The 21,727-nt window shown below is 44.2% G+C and overlaps 2 protein-coding genes across 2 annotated transcripts in view; both read right to left on the bottom strand.

Moving 5' to 3' along the window:
• Positions 1-14,386, bottom strand: part of CLS (cardiolipin synthase) — an 85,446-nt gene extending 71,060 nt beyond the window's left edge. Inside the window, exons 1-2 of the mRNA XM_080278074.1 lie at positions 14,309-14,386; positions 14,046-14,192 (exon numbers count right to left, since the gene is read on the bottom strand). Of these exons, the coding sequence (XP_080134200.1) occupies positions 14,046-14,192; positions 14,309-14,386 (225 nt within the window). The remainder of the gene's footprint in view (positions 1-14,045; positions 14,193-14,308) is intronic.
• A 130-nt stretch (positions 14,387-14,516) lies between these two features.
• Positions 14,517-15,371, bottom strand: LOC145407050 (uncharacterized). The gene is made up of 2 exons (XM_080278073.1): positions 14,979-15,371; positions 14,517-14,762 (listed from the first exon to the last, which is right to left on the bottom strand). Exons 1-2 carry the CDS (start codon positions 15,369-15,371, stop codon positions 14,517-14,519), a joined length of 639 nt encoding a protein of 212 aa, XP_080134199.1.
• Positions 15,372-21,727: the final 6,356 nt, after the last annotated feature.

Below are 21,727 nucleotides of genomic sequence, written 5' to 3'. Positions count from 1 at the left end.
CCTGTCTCTCCATGTGACTCCACAGGCTCCTCTTAAATAACTCATTTCCACTGCTCTCTCGACTTGTGTCCTTCCAATAACGTCCAAGCTTCACTTCCATACGTTAGAGTTGGTATCACAAATACTGTCATATAGTAACTTTTTCACTTCCATACTCACTTCCCTGTTTCTTATCACTGCTTTCAAGGAACCAGCAACCTTTCATTCTTGTTGTACCCTTTCAAGCAATTCACCCTCCAAACTTCCATCCTTACTCATCACACTACCCAAATACTTAAACGTACTCACATTTTCCATTTCCTCACCATCCAACCTCACTGTACATTCACTGACTTCACCTCTCTCAAAGACCATCACTTTACTCTTCCCTACATTCACCTTTAGATTCCGTTTCTTACACACTCTCCCAAACTCATCCACCAAGCCTTGCAGCTCCCCTTTGTCTTCACTTAACAACACAGTATCATCTGCAAACAACAGTACAGGGAGTTTCCAAACACTGTCCTCTCTCACTAGGGCCACTCCAACATCCACTGCTCTTCCTTGTATCTCTTTTATTACCCCATCCATGTACAGACTAAACAACCATGGAGACATGACACATCCCTGTTTCAAGCCAACCTTCAAATAGAAAAATTCACTCAGTTCACCATCCACACGCACTGCAGCCTTAGCACCATCATACATACTCTTCACAGCATTCAACAACTTCCAATCTATTCCATATATTCTTAATACTCTCCACAATCCTTGTCTATCTACCCTGTCATATGCTTTCTCCAAATCCATGAAGGCCACATACAACTTCTTTCCTGTCTCTAGAAACTTTTCCACTAAAGATCTAAGAATGAATATCTGATCTACACAAAATCTTCTCTTCCTAAAGCCTCCCTGTTCTTCTCCAACTAATTCCTCTGTTATTTCCCTAACTCTGTCAATAAGTATCCTACCATACACTTTTCCTATTACATTAAGAAGACAAATGCCCCTATGATTACCACATACTTCTTTTTCCCCTTTTCCTTTGTACAAGGGAATAATTATACCTGACTTCCAATCCTCCGGGACTCTACCTTCCTCCCAGGCCAATCTGCACATCTTCCACATCCATTCTACTACTATCTCTCCCCCATGCTTCAGCATTTCACCACACACTCCATCAATTCCTGAGGCTTTCCCCAATTTGACTTTCTTTATTGCTTCCACAACTTCTATCCTACTGATTTCTTCCTGTCTTCTCACCTCCCTCCTTCTCCCAGCCATTCCTCAGTCACTTATACTCGCATTACTTCCATTCTCTATGTTCAACAATTCCTTAAAGTGTTCTCTCCATCTGCTCACTTTTTCTCCCTTCTCCACTAGTAATCTACCATTTTTATCTTTCGCTCCCCAACTACCTTCATTGCCACCCTGTCTAATTCTCTTTACCTCTTTCCAGAACATTTTCTTACAGTCCCTCCACTTTACACTCAAATTCCTTCCAAATTCCTCATCCACTCTCTTCTTACTCTCTCTTACTAATCTTTTCACCTCTCTCTTCCTTTCTACATATGTAATGTTAAACAATTATTCACAGTGCAAAGGATTAAGTGCAGCACAACACTGGATTACTGTACATGCTTCAAGAGCATTTTCACCACTGTCAGAGTCATAGAGGAGGTGGGTTAATCTTCGTAACGGCCACGGACGTGTTGTAAGTACCCTGTACACTGCTAAATATTTTTCTCGCTCACTTCTAATTCCTCATTCTCTCGTTTCGTTTCGTTTTTAAAGGCTCCAACATGCTTGCATGTGTCGGCCTTGGTCACCTAATGGCGGCTCTCCACGCTGCACGATCCATTGCAGCCTCCCTGTTCAGTCCCTTAACCCTAAGGTCACACTTAATGACCTCGTCCCATGTCTTTCTCGGTCTACCCCTCATAACCCCACCCCCAATATTAACACTTCTCACCCTCCTCACCCAATTATCATCCCCCATCCTCTCCACATGTCCAAACCACCTCAATCTACCTCTCCTCATCACAACACCAATTCACTCCAGTCCCATCCTACCTCTCAACTCTTCCATTGTAAACCCAGCCCCTCCAGGCCTTGGACGCAGGGACGCACTGCACATCCACCTAATCATTGTCATTTCTGTACGCCTGAGCCGGCGAATATCTTCCTCCTTCACTGCCCAGGTCTCACTGCCATACAGCATTACACTCCTAACACATGCTGCATACAAAGACCCCTTAGCACGTAGGGAGAGCCCTCTCAATGTCAGGAGAGGCAAGAGCTCCCTGAACTTCTTCCAACCACTTCTCACCCTAGCCACAGAGCTAGCTCCAGCCCCACCTCCAGCACACAACATGTCTCCCAAATAACAAAACTCTTCCACACACTCAAGAGATTCACCAGCAAGTTCAATCCTTTCACGTCTGACAATCACCACCTGCTTACCCCGGCACGCCGTACACATAAAATCAGCATTATCTCGCAGTCTACCTCTGATACCACTACATCTCTTATGCACCCATTTATCACACACACCACACAAGATGGAATTACTTCCCACACCCTTGTGGCAAACTGCACATGGCCACTCTCCCTCGTCTTTGACAGTACCGCCACCAACCCTAGATATCATCACTTTTGTTTTATCTGCATTTACCCTTAAACCCTTTTGCCCCATACCATCTCTCCACTTCCCAAACCTTTCCTCCGCCTCCCTTTCATTCTCTGCAATCAACACCAAATCATCAGCATACAACAACTCCCACGGGAGTCCGTTTCTAAAGTCACGTGAAAGGGCTTCAAGTACCATGATAAACAACATGGGACTCAAGACTGACCCCTGATGCACAGCAACATTCACGGAAAACTCATCACTCAAATCTCCATTCACTCTCACCTGGGTGTGAGCACCCACATACATGGCCATAACCACCCTAACCAGCCACTCCTCCAAGCCAAGCTTTCTCATTGCCCACTTCACCACCTCTCTAGGGACTCTGTCAAAGGCCTTTTCCAAATCAACAAAAACAAAATAAAGATCCCTTCTCCTACCAACATATTTTTCCTGAAGCTGTCGAACAATGAATATGGCATCAGTGGTCCCCCTACCTGGCATGAACCCGAACTGCATCTCATCAATATTCACTCTTTCTCTAATCATACCTTCTAAAACTCTCTCCATTACCTTCATTATCTGATCTAAAAGCTTTATACCTCTATAATTTCCTCTTTCCAGGGCATCACCCTTCCCTTTATACACATTTACAATTACACTCTTCAGCCAATCATCTGGGACAACACACTCATAAATAATCCTATTTATCAGGTCAGTGACTAAACTCACCCCTGTATCGCCTGAGGCCTTCAACATTTCGGCAGTCAACCCAGACACACCTGCTGCCTTCCCCACCCTCATCCTGCCTATTGCCTCACTCACAGTAGCAGTATCAATCAAAGGCCAAGGGCCAGACACTGGATCTGCTGGCTCCAAACCTTCCCTGTCCCAGTCAAACTCCTCATTCAACAACCGGTTATAATGCTCTCTCCATGCATCTTTAATATCCTCACTGTTCACCACTACCCTTCCTTCATCATTCTTCACACACTGCTCACCTATGATATCCCGATTATCCCTCTTCACCTGACCTGCCACCCTAAATATATTTTTCCTTTCCCCATGATTTAGGTTAGCAAGTAATTGTCTCTGTGACTCAGACTTTGCCCTGTATACCTCTCTTCTAGCCCTACGCTTGGCAGCCAAATATTCCTCTTTGCTACCACCCTTCTTTCATTCCCGGAAAAGCCTTCTTTTCTCCTTAATTGCAGCTTCTACACCCTCATCCCACCACCAAGTTACTTTATGTCTTGGTGGTCCTCTTGTCCAGCCGCATGTTACATCAGTAACTCTCAAGAAATTGTTCTTGAGGGCTCTGTACTGTTCATTAACGTCTTTGTCTACAGCTCCCTGTTCAGCCACCACTCTCCTCAACTCGCTATAGAAGGCATCCCTTACTACTTGGTTTTTCAGCTTCCATATTTTCCTCCTAGGTACATAAGTCCTCTTTTTCATCACTTGTTCTTTAAGCACCATATCACAAATCAACAGTTTGTGCTGCTGCACACACTCCTCACTTCCTATAACTTTAACATCCCTCACTAACCTCCTATCGGCCCTCCTAACCAGAAAATAATCTATCTGACTGCTATTTCCCCCAGACTCATACGTAATTAACCTACTGTCTCTTTTCCTAAAATATGTGTTGCACACAATCATATCCGTTGCCTCCCCAAACTCGAGTATCCTTTCCCCTTCTGCATTCCTTAGACCATACGCACATCCCCCATGCACTCCTTCATAACCTTGTGCTGCTTCACCTACATGACCATTTAAGTCCCCTCCCAAAATCACTATCTCATCATCCCGCATACCACCCACTACACGTATTAAATCATCCCAAAATCTATTTTTCTCTGATTCATCCAATCCTGCCTGTGGTGCATATGCCGATATAATCGCAGCTACCTTTCTTCCCAACAGAATTTTCACTACCAATATCCTATCGCTTACTCTCAAAACATTCATAACATATTCCACCCATTTCTCCGCAACCATCACACCAACACCTCCATATCCGTCTGTCCCCCCCTGCCAAAACAACTTATAGCAACAGTCCTTCCCAACAATCTTTCTGGCTGATCCACCCCTGTACCGGACTTCCTGCAAACACGCCACATCCACCCACCTCCTACTGAATGCCTCAACGACTTCCCCTGCTCTTCCCCTCAAACTTCCCACATTCCATGAACCCACCCTCATCCCCATGGGTGATTTACTGTCCTCAGGCTTTCTTTGAAACTTATTTTGTTTTGTCATCTTCAGTATTAATAAAGGGGGACAGACACAGCACAGGTCCCACTCACTGCACAGTCCCAGGTCCAGGCAATGGATCTGGGACCCCTAGCCCACCAGCTTACCAGTGGCTGTGGTAGTGGCCTCGGGGCACCCCGCCAGGACAGCTGCAGGGACACCCTCCAAGCGCGTCTTGGCACTGCAACTATCCCGCCATTATACACCCACTGATAGGGCAGCCTCCTGGGGCGCTACTCCCAGGTTCGGGCCCCTCTCTATTGGGCGGAAGCAGCAGCCTGGGAACCGCAATGCCCTGTACCCTCTAGCACAGGCCTGAGCCCCATCTCGCCCTGGACCCACGATCTATGCTGGCGGAACCCACGCCACGCCTCCCCCCAGAAGTCTGCCACTAGGTAGCGGGGGCAAAGTTTTCTGGCCGCATGCCCTTGCTGGCGCCAACCCCTGTAACGTAGTGGGATACGTTGTGTGAAATGTAAAGTGCATGTGGTGTAGTGCATTGATAGTCAGAGGAAATGTTTGGGAGAGTATGCTGGTCTACTCTCCATGTTACTGTCACACTGAAAAGGTCAGCAAAGGGGGATGGTTACATAGCTAGTGAAACAGGAGCTCCAGCTCTCCCTATCACCCGCATTTCCATTCCCCTCGGGAGTACTCTGGTTCTTTTAATATATTTCATGCTTTCTGTCCCTTATCTGTGTGCATAAGCATGTCCGGTAGGGAGTTATTTAGGTGGTTTTCAGAGTTCGGCTAGGTTAGGGTCCATAAATACCTGTCCTGGAGGCATTTTCCCAATTCCTGGACAAACCCAATTTCCGGACATGCCTCTGGCAATTCTATTACATCAGTTATTGGAGGGATTGCTGTATTAAATCAAGTGCAACTTAATACTGTACAGTAATGAGATGAGGTGTGCTTAAACAACTGCTCTCAACATGTGCAAGAAACTTAAAACTGATGTTTATTCAACAGCAACTTAATACTGTACAATAATGGAATAAAAAGACCATCCCACAAAATGCTCACATCATGTGCAAGAATACTGAAAGCAGTGTTCATTCAAGAGCAATCAATACTGAGACAACTGTAGCAGAGAAACACAGACATAATTGGTCTCAACAAGTGTAAAATCACAACATGAGCCAAGGGTATGGAATGTGATACAGCCTACTAATGTTTTGTTCCATGTCGTTTTTAAAGGCTCAAACATGCCTGCATGCGTCAGCCTTAGTCACCTAATGGTGGCTCTCCATGCTGCCCGATCTCTGGCAGCTTCCCTGTTCAGTCCCTTATCCCTGAGGCCACACTCAATGACCTCATCCCAGGTCTTTTTCGGTCTACCTCTTGCAACCCTACCCCTAAAATTAACACTTCTCACTTTCTACATTCAGTCATCATTCCCCACCTTCTCCACATGACCAAACCATCTCAATCTACCTCTCCTCATCACACCACCAATACACTCCAGGTTCATCCTACCTCTAAACTCTTCCATCATAAACCTGTCCCCCAAAAAAAAGCCTCACACTCAAGGACGCACTGCACCTCCACCTTACAATTGTCATTTCTGTAGGTTTGAGCCAGTGAATATCCTCTTCCTTTACTGCCCAGGTCTCACTACGATACAGCATTACACTCCTAACACATGCTGCATACAAAGATCCCTTAGTACGTAGGGAGAGCCCTCTCAATATCAGGATAGGCAACACCTCCCTGAACTTCTCCCAACAATTCCTCACTCTAGCCAGAGCTGGCTCCAGCCCTACCTCCAGCACATAACACATCTCCCAAATAACAAAGCTCTTCCATACACTCAAGAGACTTGCCAGCAAGATCAATCCTTTTTCCACCTGACAATCTCCACATGTAGAAGAAAAAATGCTAAGTCAACATAAATTTGTGGATAGAAAGCAGAAAACAGGTTAAAAAGACAAGGATAATGGTAACATTGCACAGGGGGGATAACCTCCAAAGAGATGAGAGCAAAGTGTACCTGACGAGGGAAGAAAAAAATAAAAAACAAAAAACTACAGCATGCTGAGCATGCAACTGTCAATATACAAATTCAGGTCTCTCTTTCAGTTATATATATGTGATATGTGAAAACTGGAAAAAATTTGTCTGAGAAACCAAGAGAGGTATAAATGGACAGAGCTGCCTGGAGACTTCCCGCACATCATTATGATGCTGGGGGGCTTGGAAGATTACTGGACTAGAAAACAGTCTCATATCATAGAACAATATCAATTCAACACTTCTTTATTACAATATGTATGTTATATATACTACCATAAAACACACACACACATGACTATGCATTAAACAGACCAATATATTTAATATTCAAGGAATCATTAAGTCAAGGTAAACTACCTGATATTTGGAAGAATGCAAACACTGTTCCCCTATTCAAGAAAGGGACAGACAGAATCCATTCAACTACCAATCAGTATCACTGACAAGTGCTGTAAGTACAATATTAGAAAAGCTGATAAGAAAAGTTTGGGTAAACCATCTAGAACACAATATGATAACAGAAAGGCAGTTTGGTTTTAGAAAGGGAAAAACATGTGCTACTAATCTATTAAGCTACTATGATTGAGTTACACAATCCATCCATCCATCCATCATCCAATCCTATGCTGCCCTATAAGGGGCGTAGGAGCTCGGGGCTAGGCAAGTTGGTCCTGACGTTTAAGATGAGAGTGACCAGCCTCACTCATCCCTGAGTGGCAATAAATGAACAATAAACCCCAACCACCCCCTGGATATAAACCTTCACCGGCTCAATCCGAGCAAAGCGCTGTAATTACCCATTAAACCACCAGGTGCCATAATTTGGTTATATGGTTACCATACAGCGTAATAAATGGTTTCCTGGTGTATTGGAAACCATTTGGCTTGTCACTCAATGTAGAGTCACCCACAGGCAGAAGGAAGAGGAAAGAATGAAGGAAAGAAAGACAGAAGAGAGAGTGTAAAGTCACCTGTAGGCAAATGGAAGGGGAAAGAATGAAGGAAAGAAAGACAGAAGAGGATGGAAGGAAAGAAGGATGAAAAGGAGGAAAGGGCAGACACCTGAGAGCAGGACTACATCAAGTGAATGGATGGTGAGCATCCCACACAAACATCACAGAAAAGAGATGACTGAGTGGACAGTATCTACTTTGATTTCCAGAAAGCATTTGACAGAGTACCGCAACGCAGACTTTCAAGGAAACTGTACCATCAAGGAGGAATCCAAGGCAATCTGTACTGTTGGATGCAAGATTTTCTCCGAAAAAGGGAAATGAGAACAGTACAAAGGGGAAATTACTCATCATGACGGGAAGTGACTAGCAGAGTTCCACAGGGTTCAGTGCTGGCACCAATTACTGTATGTTTTTAGTCTATATAAATAACATAGATAGTAACACTGGAAATGAAACCTATTTAAATATGTTTGCTGATGATGCAAAAATTCAGTGGAGAATTACTAACACAGACTCTTGCAGAGAGCTACAAGAAGTATTAAATAAACTTCATGAATGGAACAATAAATGGCAAATGGAATTCAATGTGGGCAAGTGTCATGTAATTAAGTTTGGTAAAAGTGGAAAAAGACCAGATTGGGATTAGAAGCTAGGAAGTTCAACCCCACACATATCAGAAAGAAAGACCTAGGAGTGATTATCAGTAACAGACTATCTCCGGCTGACCACATTAATGAGATGGTACCAAACATGCATACACTGCTTGCTAATATGAGAATAGCATTCACATACAAAAATGAAGACATGCTGAGAAAGATAATAACATCATTCATCAGACCAACATTGTAGTATGCATCCGTAGTCGGGAATCTTCACCTCAAAAAATAAATAGATAAGGCCGAAAAAGTACAAAGGGCCACTAGAAGATGGGTACCAAGCTTAAATGATCTATGCTACAAAGAAAGACTAGGAAAATTGAACCTACCAACACTACAGGATAGAAGGAAAAGAGGAGACATGATTATGCTATATAAATGCATCTCAGGGAAAGAGAAAATAGACATAAATGAGTACAGTATATAACCTATGGGGAAGCATCAGCAAGAGGACACTGTAACAGAAAAAAAAAATCTACCATACCTATCTACATACCTAGGCTGCTTCCCCCAAGGAAAGGGAGCTTGCCAAGACAGGACGAAACACTCCCAATTTACTCATCCACTCAAAACACATTCATTCGCATCTTAGCCCCAAAGGGGAGAAGGGACAGATCCTCACCACACCACACTGCATGAGGGTCAACTGCTCAGTGCAATAATAAAAAAAAAGAAAAAAATAATAAATCCATCCATCCATCCATCATCCAATTCTACGTTGCCCCATGAGGAGCGTAGAAGCCCGGGGCTAGGCAATTTGGTCCTGACATTTAAGATGAGAGTGACCAGCCTCACTCATCCCTGAGCGGCATTACATGAGCAATCAACCCCAATCACCCCTTGGATATAAACCTACACTGACTCAATCCGATTGGAGCGCTGTAATTACCCACTAAACCACCAGGGCCATAATTTGGTTATATGGTTACTACCCAGCGTAGTAAATGGTTTCCTGGTGTACAGGAACCATTAGGCTTGTCACTCAGTGTAGAGTCACCCATAGGCAGAAGGAAGAGGAAAGAATGAAGGAAAGAAAGACAAAAGAGGGAGTGTAAAGTCACCCGTAGGCAGAAGGACGAGGAAAGAATGAAGTAAAGAAAGACAGAAGAGGAAGGAAGGAATGGAGAGAGGAGAGGAAAGGGCAGACACCCGAGAGCAGCACTACATCGAGTGAGTGAATGGTGAGCGCCCCCACCTACCACAAAATAAACAATAATAAATTCACTCTCACCTTAAATGTCAGGACCAACTGCCTAGCCCCGGGCTCCTACGCTCTTCATGGGGCAAGGTAGGATTGGATGATGGATGGATGAATAATAATAATAAAAAGAGAGGTGATAAAGACATACGGAAATTCAGTTTCCCAAATAGGGCAACTGCTCAGTGTAATGCACTACTGAATGAAACAGTGTGTGCCAAAACAATTCATAAATTTAAGGATATGTATGATAAAAGTTATTTAATACAGCAGTACAAGTTTGACTCATTCTGATAAGATAAATTAGGTAAGCACACACACACACACACACACACACACACACACAGAGCAAGGGACAACAGCAAGAGGGTCAGAAGGGTGTCACTGAGCTCCGCTATGGGGATACCTAAATTGTATCTATTTATGGGTCAAGCTCATATCAGGCTAATTTAGGTGACGATTCAACATAGTACAACAAGAAATAACAGAAATGTAGACTAAAGTAAGTATATCAGTGTTAAGGAATGTGATGAATTTCCTTACGTCAGCCGGACAACAACAAGGTTAGCAGACGACAGAGTGATGCAAAAACTGTAAGTAGAGATCTTTTCTTTAACCCTTTAACCACGGGTGTCATCCCAAAATGACATTGCAAAAACTGGACCAAACCGCAGGTGTCATTCTCGAATGTTTGTGAATATTTTGAATACCGCGCGTTTTTTCCGTGCGCCAATTGTTTCAAGGGAGAGTAGCTATTAAGTTCTTTCACTCCAGCCGACCCCCACCTCCCTCCTCCCCCCCCGGGCCCCCACCTCCCACCCCCTGGGCCCCCCACCCCACCCCTGACCAAACACGTATCAGTATCTGTCCAGCTGTGTAAGTGACAACACTGCTGATGTGGCAGTGAAGTGCAGGCAATTACAGTGCCTTTTACCTGCCTCAGTGAACACAGAGTGGGTGTTTATCGTATGTGCAGTGTTCATATATGTTTATAGTATTATTATCAGAATGAGGCTGGCATTTGGTAATGGTGTGTGAGCGAAAAATAGTGATTACAACACCGCTGATGTGGCAGTGAAGTGCGGGCAATTACAGTGCCTTTTACCTGCCTCAGTGAACACAGAGTGGGTGTTTATCGTATGTGCAGTGTTCATATATGTTTATAGTATTATTATCAGAATGAGGTTGGCATTTGGTAATGGTGTGTAAGTGAAAAATAGTGATTACAACACCGCTGATGTGGCAGTGAAGTGCAGGCAATTACAGTGCCTTTTACCTGCCTCAGTGAACACAGAGTGGGTGTTTATCGTATGTGCAGTGTTCATTTATGTTTATAGTATTATTATCAGAATGAGGTTGGCATTTGGTAATGGTGTGTGAGCGAAGGTAATGGTGTGTGAGCGAAAAATAGTGATTTTAGATCGCTCACTTCTAATGGCACTGCCCATCCAGTGATAGTCAACGAAATCATGAAACCTACATCATTGGAATGCCGAAGGTTAGTACTTTCTAATGGTACCTTATTTTTCGCTCTAGATTTATTCTGTGCAGAGTTATAAAGGTTTAACGTTTGTTTACATTTTGGCTGGAACCCCCACGGGAGAGGCCAGTCGGGGCAAAACAATGCCCACGGTTAAAGGGTTAAGATGGCTTATTTTGGAAAGGTGCCTTTAGAAGGTGTTAAGAAAAGAGACAAAGGTAAAAAACAGGATGATCTTCTACCCTGACCTGGTTGAAAAGAAAACTTACGATAAATTAGTTGAAAGAGTAAGGAAGCTACAAAGATCTTTTCAAATGGAAACTGAAGAAATCAAGAATGAGCTATGCAGACACAAGGAAAAATATAAGGAATTAATAAAGGAAATAAACAGAAAAGCCACAACAATAGATGAACTATCAGCTGAGGTAAATTCACTGAGAACAAAAGCTAGTGAAATGGGATGTACAGCTGTTAACCATGAGAGAATTATGGATGATTTAAGAAATGATATGGAGAAAATCAGGCATGCAAGCAGTCTAACAGACCAAAGTAGTAACACTGAGGAGAAAATAACACCAGTAAATGAAATGGAGAGAAATTACCAAGATGAGGTACAAACTACGTATGCTGAAATGGTGAAAGTAAAGAATGATTTAGATACAAGGTTAGAAGAAGAAAGCGTAACAGGAGAAGTGACAGAAATTATAAATGATACCCCAAAACTAGTCAGGAAAGCCGTAGAGATTAACAAATCCATATTATTCAGTGGCACATGTGAAGAAGAAATAAAAAACAGAATCTCAAGGGACAAAAAGGAGATGGAAAATATAATGAACACACTGCAGCAAGTATCAGACGATATCTGAGAGAAAAATACTGTACAGAACATACAAGGCTAGGGAAATATAAGAGATGTCAGTCAAGGCCCCTGAAAGTAGCATTTCAGAGTTCAAACACTGTAGGGGAAATATTAAAAAATGCCGAAAAACTCATGGAAAAAGAGGAATTAAAAAAAGTATGGATAAAAAGATGCCTCACTCAAGAGGAATTGGGTACATCAAAGGAGAAGAGGGAGGAAGCAAAAACAAAAAACGAGGAAAGATCAGAGGAAGAGAAGAATAAATTTTTAAACAAAGCAATCGGATTGCAGGTATGAAAGTGGTACACGACCTGAAGGGAATAATAATCTATCTATCTGTCTATTGCCTGATGCTTTAATCCCATAAGGGGTGGCCGCAAACTAATAGCCTCCATGTTGCCCTGTCCCCCGCCATTTCATTGCCCTGCTTCCAGCTCACATCCCCCTCTCTCATATACCTCTCCACTCCATCCCTCCATCTCATCCTTGGCCTCCCCCTCCCTCTCCCCCCCTCCACCTCACTCACATACACTCTCCTCATCAGTCTCTCACTCTCCATCCTCTCTACATGTCCAAACCACCTCAATGTGTTTCTCCTAATGCTTCCTATCACATCCACATCCACACCACAATGATCCTTCACTTGCTCATTTGTCAGTTTGTCTCTCCATGTGACTCTACATGCTCCTCTCGAATAACTCATTTCCACTGCTCTCACCCTTGACTTCTATCCCTCCTTAGGTCCATGATTCACTTCCATACATCAGAGTTGGTATCACAATACCGTCATGTTGTAGCTTTTTCACTTCCATGCTCACTTCCCTGTTACTTATCACTGCTTTCAAAGAACCAGCAACCTTTTGTCCCTGTTGCACCCTTTCAAGCACTTCACCCTTTAAACTTCCATCCTTACTCATCACACTATCCAAGTACTTAAACGCACTCACATTTTCCATTTCCTTCTCATCCAGTCTCACTGTACATTCACTGACTTCACTTCTCTCGAAGACCATAACTTTACTTTCCCCTACATTCACCTTTAGATTCCGTTTCTTACACACTCTCCCAAACTCATCCACCAAGCCTTGCAGCTCCCTTTCGTCCTCACTTGGCAACACAATATCATCTGCAAACAACAGCACAGGGAGTTTCCAAACACTGCCCTCTCTCACTGGGGCCACTCCAACTGTAGCCGCCCGCACTCTTGGAAGGGGAAACGGGGTAATGAAACCCGCCCAGCTGGACTCAACTATTTATTCGGTCATACCTGGAATTGCAATTTTACTCTCTCAATATGCTATAATGGCATCACTCGTCATTGTTACAACAGTTGGTCATACACATAATTACAATTTACCCTCAATATGCTATGTTATACAAAAGTTTACTTCGTATACACATATCGCTTTAAATTCTCGTCCTTACTTTCCTACATTTATAATTGAGTTATGTCGCAACATCAACCACGTGCAGATCAATAAGCATTTTTAAAAGTAAGCAAGTGCAACTCAGTTGTGGCAGGTTTAATTTTCATCTTACAGTATCAGTGTGTGGGTAGGGGTGTGAAGTACACAACACTAGTCCCTCACAGGTGTAATATTCTCACAGCAATAACACCTTCACAGGATGGTCATGGAGTCACACATCATGCTTGAACTCCACTCTTTTGGAGTCTCTGTCTAGTAAATCCACAGGATCAATGTCACCTCATCCCACACTTGTCCCCGGCTACCCACACACTCGCCCATAGCGTCTATTCTAAGGCCTGGTGTTCATTACCACCAAGCTAATGGATGTTATGCTTATGTGACCCCATATACATATAAACACATTGTAAGCTCCCTTGTGCCTCTCTCTCCTACACTCTCTCTTTCTCTTTACTGCGTTAGATGCAGTAAGACTCCTCCCCTTGGACGGTTACGAACAATACCATATACACTCTCACTCGCTGCTCCCTTTCAGCAGACATAGTTTGTTTGCAGGGCGGGTTAGGGTTTTGCGTGTGGATGTCCTGACCTTGACATGCCTCACCACACCATCATCACTGGGATTCGCCTCTACCAGTCTCCCCAGAACCCAGTGATTACGGGGTACATTCCACTCGGTCACCAATACCAGGTCCCCCAGTTGGAAATTACGCAACCGCCTGAACTGCTTCTGGCGCTGTCATAAGGATGGTAAGTACACCTTCAACCATCACTTCCAGAACTGGTCCGCTAGGAACTGTGCATGCTTCCAACTCTTCCGGTAGATGTCCCCTACAGGCTCTTCGGCTATACCTCCTTATGGGCAGTTGGGTACCGTCTTAGGGCGCAGAAGATGCAGTGGCGTAAGCACTTCGAGGTCGCTGACGTCATTGGACGTAGGGGTGCCGGGCCTTCCATTGACTATCTCCTCCACTTCACAGAAGAGTGTGTGGAGTCACTCATCGTCCACAACGTGCATGCCTACTATCATTTGCAAGACCTTCCTGACTGTTCGGATCTGTCACTCCCAGACACCGCCCATGTGCGATGCATGTGGTGGGTTGAACTCCCACTCAATTCCCTTCCTCAACAGTGCATTGTGGACCTTGTCATATTTCTCCCAGCTGAGAGCTGCAGCCCGGAGCTCCTTATTTGCTCTAATCATGTTTGTGCCATTGTCAGAATCAATGCGCTCTGGTACACCATTCTTTGCCGAGAAGCATGTTATTGCACTGAGGAAAGAATCGGCGTCTAGTCCGTCAAGAATCTCCAGGTGTATGGCTCTTGAGTTCAGACAAGTGAACACACAACCCCACCGCTTCACCCGTTTCCTACCCTGCTTTGCAGTGAATGGTCCAAAGCAGTCCACTCGTGTGTGTGAATGGTGCCCTCACCATGCATACCCTGTCGGCAGAGAGGTTAGCTTGTCTTTGCAGTGACTCCTTCCAACTGACTTGGCGACAAATGAGACACATTATAACACCTGGTCAATCAGCCTTTGTCCCTTGGGCACCCAGAACTCCTGGCGCATTACCGCTAGTGTATGTTCTCTTCCTGAGTGCCCAGACTTGTTCTCATGGGTTTCTCTTACTATTAGCTCTGTGACATGGTGGTCCCGCGGCAACAGCAAGGGGTATTTGCTGTCCATCGTCAAGGGAGCTCTCTCTAACTGTCCACCAACACGGAGGAGTCCATCCTCCCTCAGGTGCGGCTCCAGCGGGAACAGTGGGCTCGTTTTCCTAAGCGCACGCCGTTCCTTCAGGTCCTTTATCTCGGATTCATAATATTCCCGTTGTATACAACCCAACACTGCCGCTCGAGATGCTCGCTCACTCACCCTCAGTCTTGATTTGTCAACTAGCTTTGGACCTCCCATTTGCCTCCAGTACAAAAACCTTCTAATCCATGAAACTCCCCACAGCAGTCTGTGCCAGGATGAGTATCTGGACTGCAATCTCTCCAGTGGGTCTTCTCCTTGCTTAGCCCCCATTGCCATAGTTGTACCATCGCCCTTTACCTCTGGGTCTGTCCCCAGGTCGGGTATAAGTTGGGGCTCTTGTGGCTAGTGATTATTCTCTCGCTGAAGAAGTCTGGCCCTTCACTCCATCTACACCCTTCGTTCAGTTCGTAGCAACTCAGTCCTCAGGTCGCATCATCTGCTGGGTTCAGTATTGAACCCACGTGCCTCCACTGGGTCACTTCTGATTGTTCGTGTATGGCCGCCACTCGACTGGCTACGAATGTGTGAAACCACCTCTCTGTGCTACGTATAAACTGTAGTACTATCACATTGTCTGTCCAGACGACGGACCCTCCCATGTCGACCAACAGCTCGTGCCTTAACCCCTTAACTGCGGGGCGTCACTTCTGCGATTCTGTGTTATTTTGAATTTGCCCAGGCTTTCAAGTGGTGGCTTGTATCATCTATCAGTACTGCCAATGTCCAACACTAGTCAGCACTCCTAATCTCATCTGTACTCCCATCCATTGTTGACAATTTAGCCATTTCTCCCCATTCTTGACTCCCCTCCCTACCTCCCCTCCATTACCCTCTCCTCTCGCCTGCCCGGCCGTGCTACACTAAGTAAATCTTCCCTGGAATTTTCCACTGATTTCATCCATTGAAATAAGCCCTATGCCCTATTCTTATACCAAATAATATATACCAAAAAGAAATAAGGTAAGTGAGAGTGCCATACACCTGGAATTGGCTAATTATCACCTGACAACACCTCACGTGCACTCGTTCGTTAATTTTCGCTGTTTATTTCCCCTTGAAATATGCCGTATAATCTATTCTCGTAATAAAAATATACATAAGAAAGGAAGGGAGAAGCCTAAGTGATATTTACATTCACCTGGAACTACCTAATTATTGCAGGCCACCACACTGTATTCTACGCTAAGTAAATCTTCCCTGGAATTTTCCACTGATTTCATCCATTGAAATAAGCCCTATGCCCTATTCTTATACCAAATAATATATACCAAAAAGAAATAAGGTAAGTGATAGTGCCATACACCTGGAATCGGCTAATTATCACCTAACAACACCTCACGTGCACGCGTTCGCTAATTTTCGTTGTTTATTTCCCCTTGAAATATACTGTATAATCTATTCTAGTAATAAAAATATATATACGGAGAGAAGGGAGAAGCCTAAGTGATATTTACATTCACCTGGAACTACCTAATTTATAATGTATTGTCTAGATTTCCTGCCAATCATTTCATAGCTATATATTAGCAGCTCTCACGAGGTGACGTTGGCAGTAATGCATTCTCCCTAGGTAAGCCACCCCGGCCCACTGGTATCAGTTTACTGTCGTCTTTCAAGGTGAAAGGACGTCGGATTCACTCCTGCTAACTTCCGCCACTTTTTAGCCCCTGCAAAGGGCCCGTGACCTCTACCCCCTACTAAACCTCGTGTGGAAAGAGGTAAAGGGCTGACAATTGATAGAGAGTGACTACGATCTTTCTGGTGAGTAAAACAGTGCAAGTGGAATTGTAAATAATGTGTAAACAGCAAGTGAAAGCAATGAATGTAAATATAAGTGAACAGTGGAAAATAGTTTTATAAGTTACTTCAAGTGACAGTGCATAACACAGTTTAATAAAATAGAAATGTAAATAATGTAAATAAAATAGAGAACGTAAACAGAAACGTAAATGAGTAGTATTATAAGAATACGAGTATATATACTAGGAGTAATGAACGTGAAAGTTTCACTCTAGCATGTATGAATACTATGAGTTATGAGAGTGAAAGTGAAAGTGACATTCATTCTCAACGCTAGTATACAGGACGAGAAAGTGAATGCTACGTATTTTACTGAAAGAGAAATTGAATCCCTACAGTGACAATAAACTACTATTACTGAAGGAAACTTATGGATAAAGACCGTAGATATATATAAGTGTTATATAGTAATAGAAATATAAACTGTGAGTGTTTTTATGAATAATAAATGACAGAACACCAGCGGCGAACGATGTCAAGTGGGAAGGTCATACGCCCTCGTAATTTTCATTGCTTTCACGGTGTTTTTTTTTTTTTGGAGTATGGATTCCAAACTATTTGAGAATCATAGAATAGTGTTTCTAGTGATAATATCAGGCTGTGGTAATCATATTACAGGTTGTCGGGATGTGTAAAGTGGAGACTTCATTACCCAACTTCAGAGGTCTCCACAAGTCCTACGGTACTCGACGAAGGCTCAACAAACACCCCAGGAGAAAGTATGTGCCATAAGCATATGTGAATGTAATATTCTAGGACTAATAACTGATTTTTGGCAAATATTTTTAGAGAGTCTGTCGGAGTGCGAATATGCCCGCGGGAGCTGCAAGAAAAAGCAAAACAAGCCCGTGGGTAAGGGGTTAATAATCTCGTCAAGCTTGACAGCCAACACGGCAGCACATAACGCCAGATCAGGGCTCTTGCTAACTGCCGATGGTTGCGAGCGATTTGGCTCCTCAGGTTTCAGATTTACGAGCCAAATAAATTTTTAGTAGCCAAACTGACTACGAGCCGAAATATTTTACGAGCAATAAATATATTTATTTATTTACACATTCTTTATTTATAAACATTCACAATGACGACAAAGAAAGCCTTAATAATCGATCACAACATGCTTTTTTGCTCATTTAAGTAAGATTTACTTCTTTTGTAGTTTACTGGGTTTTGAAGTGGATATATTTTCTTCTTGCCAAAAAGCGACTTGCATGTAAAACTAGTTCGCCGAAGGGAAAAAATACTCGGATTTGCGAGCTGTGGCTCGAAAAACAACAGCCCTGCAGATAGGGTACAGTCAGCTGTTTTAGCAGGGCCAGCTTGGTCTTTCCATAGACAAAGGCACAACAAACATCTCCGGTCCCATCTGAGATCCTCAGGTATGATACTACTCCATACGCCACTTGTGAAGCATCACAGAAGTGATGTAATTGAAATGACATTCCCCTTGCACCTCTCGGGTCATAGCACTGTGGTATCCTGAAATCTGTCAGGTGAGTTAATTCTACCAGCCACTGTCTCCACTGTACCTCACTGCTGTCAGATATAGCATCATCCCACCCTTTCTTCCTCCTGCATTCCTCTTGGAAGATGACCTTGGCGCGAATGAGGAATGGCGCAAGGAATCCAAGCGGATCACATACTGAGCTGATTACACGCAAGAGGTCCCTCCTTGTAACTGACTCCTCTTGTTCAAAGTGTTTGATGACCACTGCCATTTGGTCCTTCTCTAGGTCCCACCTTACTCTAAATGCTCGTTCCGCAGGAAGAGGCTTGCGTTCTATGTCGATCTCCTTTACTCTCTTATGCCTCTTCTTCAGGCCCTCTAACCTACTCAATGCCATTAACTTGTTGTCCGGGAGCTTGGGTGGATTTCATCTGAATGGTATAGGGAGTTGGTAGTGCCCCATCACCTTTGCTGCCGTGCCTGACCACAATTTCATCACCCTATTGTCTTCAATGGATAGGCCATCTCCCTTCTTCAAGTAACTTGCATCCAGTTCCCAAAACTGTCGCACTTGCTCCTCCAATCGTGCTTCCTGGGAATTGTAGTTGACTACAGCCACACATTCTACCTCGTCTGGTCTGTCTTCCACTTCAGCACGAGGTCGTACAGGTCCACTGATGGTCCATCCCAGCGGCATCCTTATCGTAAAGGGTTCTCCACTGCTCCCTGTCCTGACCTCCAAGGGCGTCAATGCTTGCAGCACATCAAGACCAATCAGTAGTTGCACCTCACCCTCGTACGTGTTCAGTGGCTCTATTCCCGCCAAGTGACTCCATCGTGCCGTGTCCTGTACAGAGGCTACTGAATCCTTCAGCATTGCAGGGAGTCGCTGAGTGACAATCACCCCATGCTGCGATATCTTCCAGTTTGGTTTACGGGAAAGCCCGCTGCTAACTATTATCTCCTCAGTTCGCTGCACCGTCACCTGAGTTATAGTGTCTATAGTCCTTTCACCGCAAGAAGTCCGTTCAGGGTGGGGCCCACCTGGTGAATCACCTCTAGCAATGCTGCCAAATCAAACGTAGTACATGCCTATCTCTCTCTTATTTCCCATCTATGTGCTATTTGAAATTGTTTTTTATATTCTGTATATAGTAAAGGAAGCTATATAGTACACTGAGTATCACTTTTTAGAATTATAACAACGATTTGAATGAATTCTATGACACGTGGCAGCGCTTTTTTTCCATGTTGCCAAGCCGAGGTCGGCGAGGGACCCAGGGTCACTCCCTGTCTAGCCACCACCCAGGATGGGTGAGTCTTATCACACCACAAAGTTGTATGGAAGTAGTGCGACATGCCGAACAAGTACAAGATGAAGATGCACAACAAGACATAGCAGCTGAACATTTTGTAGAGTCATTCGTCGTCAATATAACAGAAAGTTCTGATGACGATGAAGATTATGATTAAAGATCAGAGAGGATTAGGCCTACAGGGGAAACCTCTTAAAAATAAAACGCGCCTAGACTTCTCCCTCATAGGTGGTGTGGAAAAAAAGTTGAAATAATAAATATATACAATATATATATATATATATATATATATATATATATATATACACATATATATATATATATATATATACAGTGGGCTCGCACAGTGCGCGTCACCGCAGTACGCGATTCGCCTTGTGCACGAGTGACCAAAAATCATAACCAAAAACCCTTTAATGCGCAAGTTTACCGCACAGAACGCAAGGCAGAGGCAAGGAGTGGCTCAAAAATGCCATTTTCCACTAGTGCACAACCACCCCTCACAGAGCGCGTCACGTGTCGTCATGTTGATGCGCAGAAAAACCCGGGCATTCTACTGCGCAGCTTGGGGTACAAGGGAGAGGGCGCGCCATAACAGTCCCAGCTCGTGCACTGTGCGGATCCGCTCTCTACAGCTAACCTGTCATGTACAACGTGTGGTGTTTTTTGTACTCCCTGTACTTTGCTGCACCATGGCTCCAACCCCAAGAGTAAAGAAACTTCTGACGTACGCCACCAAGTTAAAGATAATTAAGATGAAGGAGGAGGGTCAAGGAAACATGGCTATCGGGAGAACCCTGGGACTGGCTGAATCTACAGTGAGAACTGTGTGGAAGAACCGTGAAGCCATAAAGGCTGTAGTGAAGACGTATGGTGCCTCTGACCTAGACAGCCGTTCGCGGGTGGGAAATCGTGCTATGATATTAATGGAGCGCTATCTTGCCACCTTCATAATGCAGAAAGAAAAGGAAGGTGTTCCACTCAATGGAAGATTTATTCGGAACCAAGCCCAGCTCTTTTACAAGGCTGCATCTCGAAGGTTAAAAGTGGAAAAACCGTTCAGGGCATCGGTTGGATGGCTGGACCGTTTTCTCAAGCGCAAGGAACTTCGTTACGTGAAATTGTCTGGTGAACGTGCCTCTGCCGATGAGCTGGCCGCGAAAGACTATCCTGCAATATTTAAAACGATTATTGAAGAGGGACAGTACACCAAGGACCAGATCTACAACATCGATGAAACGTCCTTATATTACAAGGCCATGCCAAAATCAACTTACATTGCTAAAAGACAGAAACAAGCCCATGGTCGCAAGCTCCAGAAGTGTAAGATGACGGTAATGGTCGCTGTAAACCTGTCTGGGAGCCACAAGATGAGGCCAGTTGTTGTACACACAGCTTCACATCCAAGGTGCTACAAAAACCTCACGAACATGGATGCAAGTGGCGTGTATTGGTATAAGTCCGTAATGACCGGGAACATTATGGCAGACTGGTTAACAAGGCGGTGTGTCCTTGATGCGAGAGCCAAGTGTCGGGAACTGGGCATTCCATTTAAGATGCTCCTTGTGCTTGATAACGCACCAAGTCACCCTCCATACCTGGAAGATCTTCACACGGATTGTCGTGTTGTGTTTCTGCCGCCCCGCACAACGTCACTAATGCAGCCACTCGATCAAGAACTAATCGCCACAGTGAAGCATTTCTACCATAAGGAAGTGTACGACTACCTACGCAGGAAGACCGACACACAACAGGAGCTTCATGCCCTACAAGAAGATCACGACGAAGACCTTGATGAGGCATCTGCTCCCGTTCCATCTCCACCAGCACCTCTATCCCGACCTACCACAGATGCCATGACTGTTGAGGCATTTTGGTGTAACTTTACGGTGAAGGATGCAGTTGAATTTCTCCTTCAAGCCTGGCACCAGATTACACCTGCAACGGTGAAC

Source organism: Coenobita brevimanus, chromosome 72 (assembly GCF_032717465.1).
Source record: "Coenobita brevimanus isolate Jiangsu-jjx chromosome 72, ASM3271746v2, whole genome shotgun sequence".
NCBI classification, from domain to species: Eukaryota; Metazoa; Arthropoda; class Malacostraca; order Decapoda; family Coenobitidae; genus Coenobita; species Coenobita brevimanus.
The sequence above is the reverse complement of the archived record's forward strand: the minus strand, read 5'-3'. Positions and strand labels throughout refer to the sequence as shown.

Coding starts and splice junctions, on each gene's coding strand:
- LOC145407050 (XM_080278073.1), bottom strand. CDS start 15,371: ATGGGAGGTCCAAAGCTAGTTGACAAATCAAGACTGAGGGTGAGTGAG. Junction 14,763..14,978: donor GACAAAGGCTGATTGACCAG/GTGTTATAATGT, acceptor ATACACCTGGAG/ATTCTTGACGGACTAGACGC.